At 47.5% G+C, this 9,718-nt stretch overlaps 2 protein-coding genes across 2 annotated transcripts; one reads left to right on the top strand and one right to left on the bottom strand.

Annotated features, from left to right (window-relative positions):
• LOC124669678 (transcription factor RF2a-like) lies at positions 1 to 4,020 on the top strand. Its single transcript, XM_047206247.1, has 4 exons — positions 1 to 500; positions 1,908 to 2,040; positions 2,919 to 3,003; positions 3,333 to 4,020. Exons 1-4 carry the CDS (start codon positions 1 to 3, stop codon positions 3,707 to 3,709), a joined length of 1,095 nt encoding a protein of 364 aa, XP_047062203.1. The 3' UTR covers positions 3,710 to 4,020.
• A 1,135-nt stretch (positions 4,021 to 5,155) lies between these two features.
• Positions 5,156 to 7,634, bottom strand: LOC124677084 (cytochrome b561 and DOMON domain-containing protein At3g07570-like). The gene is made up of 4 exons (XM_047213081.1): positions 7,157 to 7,634; positions 6,582 to 6,990; positions 6,171 to 6,469; positions 5,156 to 5,702 (listed from the first exon to the last, which is right to left on the bottom strand). Exons 1-4 carry the CDS (start codon positions 7,328 to 7,330, stop codon positions 5,466 to 5,468), a joined length of 1,119 nt encoding a protein of 372 aa, XP_047069037.1. The 5' UTR covers positions 7,331 to 7,634; the 3' UTR covers positions 5,156 to 5,465.
• Positions 7,635 to 9,718: the final 2,084 nt, after the last annotated feature.

Below are 9,718 nucleotides of genomic sequence, written 5' to 3'. Positions count from 1 at the left end.
ATGGACGCCCCGCCCGCGTCCACCTCCGCCGCCGCGGGATCGGACGTCGCGCCCACGCCGGAGGACTCGCCGCCGCGCCGCGCGCCCAGGCACCGCCGCGCGCAGTCGGAGATCCTCCTCGGGGCCGCCGCGCTCCCCGAAGACCTCGCCTTCGACGCCGCCGACCTCGGCGTCGTCGCCGGCGACGACGACGAGGACGAGTACGACGACGACGACGAGGGGCCCGGCAACGGCGGCGGCGGGAGCGCGGGCAGCCGCATGTTCCAGATGTTCCTCGAGGCCGGCGGCAGGCTCGGCGAGCCCGTCGACCCCGCCGCGCCCTACCCGCCCCCGCCGCGCCCGCGCCACCAGCACAGCATCTCCATGGACGGCTCCACCTCCTTCGCCTCCGCCTCCGCCACCGCCTCGCTCGGCGGGAGGGCCGCCGCCGACGCCAAGAAGGCCATCTCCGACGCCAAGCTCGCCGAGCTCGCCCTCGTTGACCCCAAGCGCGCCAAGAGGTGAGCCTGCCTTCTCAATTAACCGACCTCCTTCGCTTCGTTGCTATTCTCGGCCTCGTTAGGGATTTTGCCAGATACGACATAGATTGCGGCGGTTGACAGGGACAGGTTCCACGGCGTCTTGTGCAAAACCGATTTCAGGGAAAGTTGCTTCTTCCAAAAGGAGCCACACGGGTACCGGCCAGTGTATCAAAAGGGAAAAGTTGTGGGATCTGGAATCATGTCAATTAGCCACCAGTAATCAACTAATCATATGAGTGAGAACTGTGCTATTTTAGGCATTATTGGCACTTAAACAGGAACCTGATGCTACTGAGGACTGTATCTATTTTGGATTAGAGGCTGCCTATGTAGTTTTTTTAATGGGGGGGGGGGGATGTAGTATTTCTATAGAGTTTCATTACAGCTATAATAGTGTATTAGCTTAATACATGATGTAGTGGTGCCAAAAACAAAGTGTATTTGTTAAACTTTGTGTTCTTCTTAGTCTTTCCTCTAGGGCGTGATGTGTATATGGTGGCGGTGGTGCTGAATGGGTGATGTAAGTAGGTCCTTACAATTGGTTCACTAGTTAATTCAAAGTATCTCTATATGTCACTATGTCACTATCATTTAGCCAGCAGTTTTCAGAAAAAAAATTGTTAATATATGTGATTCATTATCAGCAGAGATTTTTTATTTCAACTTTTGCGTTACCAAGTGGTGGAGGACCAACTAAATTTTTGGTATGGACGTGCCTATAGTATGGTAACAATAGGTAGGGTAAAAAAATTGGCAAAGTATTTATCGATGTTTGTAGCACATACACAGCCTATTATTGGCTCGTAGAAAAATTAATCTATCCATTACGCACTCTCAAATTAATTGTTTTGTTCTGAGACAAATAGACAATGATGGACCATTAGTGCTAAGTAAATGCTGACATAGCAAGTCACCTTTTCGGTTAAAATGAAAAGAGCCAACCATCGCTCATACATGTTCCTGGGTTAGATTTCTCCTATAGGTCGATGTATATACACATGGCGCTGGTTTTAATCTGAACATTAGGATGGGATAATGGTAAATGTGATGTTTAGCTATGGCAGGCGCCACAATGGGAGCTATGCCACTGGCGTTACCTTCCCTGGAGGGAGGCCATGTAAGAGCAGCGTTTCACGGCTGTAATATTGCCTTTTGCTCTAGTGCTAATTTAGTACAAAACATTATACTCTTGGCTGCTCATCTTATGAGAGCAACTACGTAGTGTTATTCTTTGCTAGAACAATCTAGATGCATCTTTGTTTGGTATTTTGATATGATTCATTATGTTCTACTTGTGTGGTGTTATGGACTGTGTGTACCTTTTGGGATTTGTGCTCGCTACTTAGGTTAATTTGATTTACCTTTTATTTTGTTGAAACTTTTTAGGATTATGGCCAACCGCCAGTCAGCTGCTAGGTCAAAAGAAAGAAAGATGCGCTACATCGCGGAGCTCGAGAGAAAAGTACAGTGTCTTCAAACAGAAGCAACTACACTATCAGCTCAATTGTCCATGTTGCAGGTTTGTTATTGGGATTTACTTTTAACTTAAAATCTTGCCCATTGATATGCATTAGATGGTTTAAATCTGGGTATTAAGTTGGTTTGCTGGCAGTTGCTATAGTTTCTCCAATGGTCAATACCAATAGTAAATGTTAAGGCATTTCAATGCATCCTATTATACTTAGGCGTTTTATTAGAATCTCCAACTGTCGTTACTGTCTACTACCTCCGTTCCGTAAAATAAGGTGTACTAGTATAATATTTTTCAAAAGTCAAACAATGTAAACTTTGACCAAGTTTTGAGAAAAAGCTGTCAACATCTGCCATGCCATATCAATGTCATTAGATACATCCTGACATACATTTTCATGTTATATCTAGATACTACCATAGTTCTCAATATATTTTCCTATAATGTTGGTCAAACTCTACATCGTTTGACTTCAGGAAAAATTTGTACGTCTTGCTTTACAGAACAGAGGTAGTATTTGATCAGTTGTTTTATGTTTTGCCAATTTGATCTTGTAAAATACCTTTACATTTGCATATAGTTACTAAATTTGTGGGTTACTTGGTATTTCAATATATGCTTGGACACCTAAGAAAGTAGTTTATTTGGAACTAGAAGATCGCCTTGACAAAGGCCATTCTTGCAATGGACCTAATCCCCCTGGCTGGCATGCCATGGGAGCGTCTAGCTAGTGAGCTTTTGGATATGGTGGAGCCCCTATTCTTCTGCATGTTGTTTACATCTGACATATTATTACCAGTTATATATAGATATTGTATTTCGTACTTCTACAGATACATATTGTCAGTGTACTGCATATTTTGTAGTTTTAAATTAATTCTTTTAGGTTGTCCATAAGTGACAAGTCTATTATTTGTATGATACAGAGAGATACCACTGGTTTAACAAATGAGAATGGTGATTTAAAGCTGCGGGTGCAAACAATGGAGCAACAGGTCAGGCTGCAAGATGGTAAGGGTTTCTTTGCCTTGCAAATTCGAAGAAATTTACTTCATACGTCGCTTATTTCATGTCATGTATTTCCACAGTTTGTAAATTACTCAATGATGTTCTAAATTATACATGTCTACTTACTCTCACATAGAAAACTTTGAATTTGGTATTCTCCTGAATTTTGTCCTGATTTTTTCCTGATCATCTAGAGATTCAAGAGCTATTTTCTGTCTCCTCGCAATTCTAAATGGCAGTGTTAACTTATGTTAGCCTTTTGGCTATGCTAACAATTTTCCCCTACCATCTTCAATACTGTAACTGTGTAACCGATCCTTATTTACTTGTAGCACTGAACGACAGACTGAGGGACGAGGTTCAGCAACTGAAGATTGCAACAGGACAGGTTAACAACGCCAACAGCGGGAAAATGGGAAAATTCGGCATGTCCTCCTACGGAGTGGATTCAGAAAGCTACCAGCGTAGCCAGATGCAATCTCTTGTGGCTGCTCAGCAGCTTCAGCAGCTCCAAATCCGCTCCCAGCACCAGCAACCTCAAATGCATTTGCAACAGCAACACCTTGGCACCGCCCGGCAGCAGCATCAGCATCAGCTACGTCAGGAAGCATTGCCATTTCCGGGAGACCTGAAGATGAAAGGAATTGCCATGACATCCCATGTGCAGAACGCAGGCGCTTTCGGTGGGCACGCGAGGAACGAACCGTGAGAACATGTCAGTTGTCACAAATAATTTGAGTGACTCATGCATAGGCTAGTGCAGTGTGTAGGTAGCTAGACGCCTAGATGTCTGCAGCCTCTAGAATGTAGACCCCATTCAGTTGCGAGTTTGTTGCAGAACTGATGAAACGAACTGAGTACTTTGCCCAGGCCGAGTGTTCTGTCTGGAATTAACCATAAGTTGATGTCCGAAACTTTTCCCGGATATATGGTGAATAACAGACTGTCATAGTTATTTGGCAATCGTTAAGCACTGACGAGCTGAGCCGGGTGTTGTTTGCGTATATGCAAATAAAATGTTCCGTGGAAATAAATTTCCTGTTCTTGGGTAAACCTTACCTGTTTGCTGAAAGAGACGGCTTAAACGTTGCAGTGTCCATGTCCTGTTATGGACATACATATTTGGGGCGGCTTAAATTTTGCCATGTCCATGGTCCCTTTCATGTCGGCCTTTTGTCTTCTCGATCTGGACACCAACGAGTTTTAGTCTAACTCTCGGAGATTTTCGCTGATTGGCGTGTGACCCCATTGCATATCTAGATTGGAATGGATCTTGTTGTGTGTGACTTTTATCTTCAGCTAGGGCGGCTTCATGAGGGCATGGCGTGATGCTTCGCTTTCTTATTGGTGCCATGGGACATATTTAAATATAGATTTTCATTAAATTGACAAAGGCGGATAAAGTCATGGTGAATGCGAGGTTTGCAATGACAGATAGGTGTATTGGTTGAGATGAAGACTTGCTGCAAAGATTCTTCCTTTGTGTTGGGTGTTTGGTTACTTGCGGCAACGGGCAGGGGGTGGCTGCACATGAGATTACATTTTTGTTGGTGCTTTCGGAGTACCGAGTGCTATTTCTAGCATGAAAGCCCAAGATCTGGCATTGTTGAAAGTAATCTTTTTGTAAAATCAAACTTTCTCCCGAGTGAAAAAACCCAAGATCTTCGATCAAGCGAGGATAACGCTTGTGCATGGTTTCTTCCTTTTAAAATGTTGCTTTTGAAGAATTTTTTTTGAGTTTGAGTGTTGTCTTCGGTGGTGGTTAGGTTGCTACTGTTACGAGTATGTCAATACGACCGCGAGGTGATCTTTGTTTTTTAGTTACCTCTTTTTATTTTATTATCTTCTTAGTAGTGCATATTCCTGATGTTTTTTGGACATCTTGTTGGAGTAGAGATTTGGTGTAATTAACAGATATCTTTGCGATCTCTTTGTCGAAACATTGTGGGGGCGGCGCAGCAAGACCAGATGATTGACCTACATTTGGGAGTTTCCAGGACATGGTTGCCTGTCCTCTCAGTGGAAAATAAAGATGAAGGCGTGAAGCTGAAGACACATGCATGCCAATAAAGAAGGAGCTGCGTTGATGAATCAAGTACTGGAGCAATAGATCGATGCAGTGTGAAAGTGGGAAGAAAGCTCGAGCAAATCTATCAACAAAGCAAAAGGGTACATCACGCGGTAATAAGAACAACATCATGTATCATCAATGTACAAATAATGAATCAGAGCGTCCAGCTAAATTAAGTTCAGCAGCAGCAGTCACTCCAGCTCCTCCTCCCCGTATCGATCCTATATCCCAAAAAAGAATTTTACAACAGAATCTCAAATTCGCTGTCCACCGACAAGAGTGTGTTTGGTGTCCACGTCGTAGCTGGTGAGTCGCTGGACGCGTTCGTGCGTGCGTGTCCAATTAATTGTTCAGAAGAAAGGAACGGCTCTTCTCTATTGTGATGACTGATGAGTCAGTCGTCGTCCTCGTAGTAGCGCTTGAACTCGAATGCTACGACGGCGACGACCCAGACGGCGACGAAGACGCCGTAGGAGACGATGTAGGCGCTGACCTCCTTGGCGATGGTGAGGCCGAGGAAGACGTTGGCGATGGCCAGCAGGATGGCGGCGCGGCCGATGTTGTGGTGGTACCAGTTCCAGAACCGCCGCACCTTGGACATCTTGTCCGGCCGCGCCAGCACCGCCGTCACCTGTGGATGGATCGAGACCAACATGGTGAGCACACACACAACGTTCTTGGGGGGCATGTTTTTCTGTCGGTTACCAGAACATGAAGGTGACAGCAATCACAGCATGCATTGTCTATCAGAGGTCTCTGGAGTCAACGAATCGAATAAATCTATATGTGTATATAGTCTGATGGCAAGAATCTTGGGCATATGTGAATTAACTAAGACAGATTCACAGCCCAAGAAAAAACCTGCAAAATCCTGAGTACTACTATGTTGTTGTTGTTGTTGTTCCAGGCTTGCTTACAGCACATGCTAGCCTGCCAACTCAAATGATATGCGCGCACATGTAGCCAGCTGCCAGCCAGCCAAGGAATCGCGATTGGGGTTCAATCAAATTAGCCTAAGCAAGTTGTCGCCCCTTGAAACTAAGTTAATCATGTAACAAGAATCAAAGAATGGTGATGCCGAGTGCTGCGTCGTGCGTACCTGGAGCGAGGCCGTGACGAGGATGGTGATGCCGATGGCCTTGTGCACGAAGATGTTGTTGAGCCCGTCGTCGTCGAGGCGGAAGCCGAGGACGACGGCAGCGATGCCGACGAGGAAGCCGACTCCCTGCACGGCCATGTGGCCGTAGAACCAGTAGGGGTCCTGGCGCCGGAAGTAGCGCGCCACCATCATGCCTATGGGCAGCATCACGCCCCAGCCCATCATGGACAGCAGCCCGTGCCACCTCTTGGCTGGGAACCCAGCTTCGGTCGACCCGCCGCCGCCGCTAGAGAGCGTCGCTGAAACCAGATCGAGGACCGTCGGCCGGTTAACAACAAAAAAAGCGTTTCTTTACGGGTAGGTAGAAGAAACCAGAGCGCGTCTGTCTGAATGAATGAATGGTGTGTGTACCGGATGCGTAGTTGAATCCGCGGGATCCCATGTCCCGGTGCTCCTGCAGCGTGAAGTCCGGGGAGGACGGGAGGCTGCCCTGGTATCCGACGGCGTAGATGAGGAACGGCTGCGGGTGGTCGGTGCTGAGCTCGAAGGCGAGGTAGAGCCTGTCGGACCTGGCCACGGTGGCGGTCCTGTTCCTGACCAGGGTGAGCTTGCCGTCGTCCGCGGTGACGGACTCGGGGCCCCTGCCCTGCAGGTAGTACTCCTTGGCCACGGCCTTGCCGCCCGACGAGGAGGAGGACCAGCCCACCATGGCGCTGCTCCCCACCATGCCCCCCTTGCCCGAGAACCCCACCGCCACCCAGGATCCCGTGTCCGGCGCCGACAGCACGAAGCTCCACTGGTTCGTCGCCGTGTTCTTGTACTGCACAAGTGTCGGCAGAGCAGCTCGGGTCAGATCGGAGTCTTACATCACATTTCGCCATTGTAAATCTGTTGCTTGGTTGCTAAACTTTAGGCTAGAAATCCGCAGCAGCGCAATGGGAATGGCATGTCCGTAAGATAGATAGTGCAAGAACGAAGGCAATTACCCTGAGGATGAAGTCCTCTTGCTTCCAGAGGGTGATGCAGTGGAAGGCGGAGGTGTCGAAGGGGATGAGACGCGCGACGGCGAGGTCCCCGGCGCACGAGTCCGTCTTCTGGTGGCTCACCGCGACGCAGAAGCCGAGGAGGCAGAGCAGCAGCAGCCGCACGGAGCCCGCCATTGGTGGTGCTGTGCTGCGCCTCTCTGCGCGTCGGTCAGTCTAATCTTGTTCCTGCGGCGCGTCCTTCAGCTCGTGTGTGTCTTTACCTTGGATTTGGTTGGCGCCGCGGTGGCCGGTGGGTGCAGATCGAGGTCGGACAAGCAAGCAAGATTGGCGGTGCGTGGAAGGGAGGAGGAAATGGCCAAGGCCCGCTGCTGGTGCTGGTGCTGGGGGCAGTTTGGCAGGTCAGAGGATGCCGCTCCTGCTTTGCTGCCCTTCCAATGGCAATCCCCCAATCGAGTACCGTTGTCGCGGTATATATGTATGTCCTCCTCGAGTTGCAGTGTCCTTGATTGTGTGCAGATGTATATATATACCGTGCTGTGTTATTAGCTGGTGGTTTAGGTTTACCACCGTCAGAGAGCGCACATGCCCGGCAGATTGGCGGCAATCATTGTACCACCGCAATTCGCAGCGGTTTCACATTTTCAATTAGGAAAAACACCAACATATCCTACGTTTACCATTGTTACACGGTCTCCTCTAGAAAGTCTAACGGTAGCGTTTGGGGCTCGAATGAACCTTAAAGCAGTGTCAGTGTGGGAGGTCAGGCTCTAGAGAAACGTCTGAATCGAGATCATTTTCATTTATAAAGGTGTTGGCGGTGTAAAGAGAGGAACGGCGTGCACACAGGACCAAACGTGGGGATGGCGGGAACCAATTTTTTTTTGGTTGCGTGGTTAGACGTGAAATGTAGCTTCTTAGTCGGTCACCACCGGTGGGAGAGCAAATTCGTCCTCATTTTGCCTCTCAGACCGCAGTGATATAGATATGCGGCACCGCCTGCTCTGACTTCGTAGATCTTCGGCACCAGCTCCGTCACCCCGTCGTCTATGGCACCAGCAATGGCGTGGCTCATAGGTCCGCGACATCTGCTTGTCATCTTCGTCTACATCACCCTTTCCTCCCAGTCTTCTTCAACTCTAGCATGGCATCATCTTCAACCATGCTTGTGAGCACCTATAACCCCATCCCGCCCCCGCCATTAGATCCTTACCTAGTTAGTTTTAGCTTATGGCCAATTTCGCCACTTACTTATGCAACACCGATTTAACTAGGATGAAAGGATGAAGATTATCATCCAGGTGGTTGTCCTTGTAGCTTTGGTTCGGGTCTAGATGCTTTTGGTCCACAAGAGAGCAGTTCGTCGCAATTACAAGCACATAGTCACACATGCTCCCATGTTTGAACTCGATAGAGAGAGGATGAAAGATCCGAACTACATCTACAACAACGACGATGTAGAGGATGTCAGCATTCATTGGATGAGAAGAGCCCCTTTTAATCACCTTGTGAACACATTTAGGATTACGGGTTGCTTCAAGATAGCATCGACACTTATATCGAAAAGCAAGTGGAAATGTTCCTTCATGTTGGACATAACAAGAGATTTCGAGTGATTCATAACACATGGAGGAGATCCACTGAGACAATATCCTGGTACTTCAAGCAAGTAATATATGCTATCAAGAGCGTAGAGGAGAGACGATCAAGCCATCATCTTCTCAAACTCTAACTAAGATACAAGAAAGCTATCGATGGTTTCCATATTTCTAGGTGAGCAACTCTAGCTTGTACTTCATGACATGATTGTTTTGCACTGATGCCTAACAATGTGTTCATGTCAGGATTGTATTGGGGCAATTGACGGTGCTCATGTGACCGCTAGAGTGCCCATAAGACAATCGCATGCATATAGTAGGGGGGGCACCAACCAAAATGTGTTTGTCGCTGATTGGTTTTGATATCAAGTTCACATATGTGGTAGCTAGATGGGAATGATCAACCCATGATTCGAATTCTTGCTGACAGGTTGGCTAGACCCAATGACCTCAAAATTCTTGAAGGTAAGTTCTACCTAGTAATGATGGACATGCTTGTCTCCTTGTTATTCTTTCACCCTTCGGGTCAACAAGGTATCATCTCAATGTGCTTTCTGTATGGCACTATCCTAGGGACGTCCACAAATTATTCAATATCAGGCACACTCCAGCCTTAGAGTGACAATTGAGAGGAGATCCTTGATCAGAAGTCATTTCAACCTTTCCCAACCCAAGTTAAGCTTGTTCTTACATGTTGTATTCATCATACCTAGATATTAGACTATGGCATTGATGAATTTTTCCCGGAGGAGATTGAGGTGATGCCTGCCGACATTAATATTGGCCATGGTGTCCTCTACATGACAACCGTTATTGGAAGAACAAGAGACAGTAGTGGGATGGCAACATGTGGGCTAACAGAGGCCACTCCCGGACTTGAAGGGGAATAAAAAGAAGTGATGAAGTCTTGTTCTACGAACTACCCCTATTTGTGTGTGTCCTAGTCATGGCTCGTGTGCGCAGTTCA

The sequence above is a fragment of the Lolium rigidum genome, chromosome 7, assembly GCF_022539505.1.
Source record: "Lolium rigidum isolate FL_2022 chromosome 7, APGP_CSIRO_Lrig_0.1, whole genome shotgun sequence".
Taxonomy (NCBI): Eukaryota; Viridiplantae; Streptophyta; class Magnoliopsida; order Poales; family Poaceae; genus Lolium; species Lolium rigidum.
This window is presented reverse-complemented; position numbering and strand designations above follow the sequence as displayed.

Bases quoted from the DNA above. Each gene is read 5' to 3' on its own strand.
- LOC124669678 (XM_047206247.1), top strand. From the start codon at position 1: ATGGACGCCCCGCCCGCGTCCACCTCCGCCGCCGCGGGATCGGACGTC. The intron at 501-1,907 runs GTGAGCCTGCCT...GAAACTTTTTAG, and splicing joins GACCCCAAGCGCGCCAAGAG to GATTATGGCCAACCGCCAGT. The intron at 2,041-2,918 runs GTTTGTTATTGG...TGTATGATACAG, and splicing joins CTCAATTGTCCATGTTGCAG to AGAGATACCACTGGTTTAAC.
- LOC124677084 (XM_047213081.1), bottom strand. From the start codon at position 7,330: ATGGCGGGCTCCGTGCGGCTGCTGCTGCTCTGCCTCCTCGGCTTCTGC. The intron at 6,991-7,156 runs GTAATTGCCTTC...ACACTTGTGCAG, and splicing joins AAGAGGACTTCATCCTCAGG to TACAAGAACACGGCGACGAA. The intron at 6,470-6,581 runs GTACACACACCA...ATCTGGTTTCAG, and splicing joins CGGATTCAACTACGCATCCG to CGACGCTCTCTAGCGGCGGC.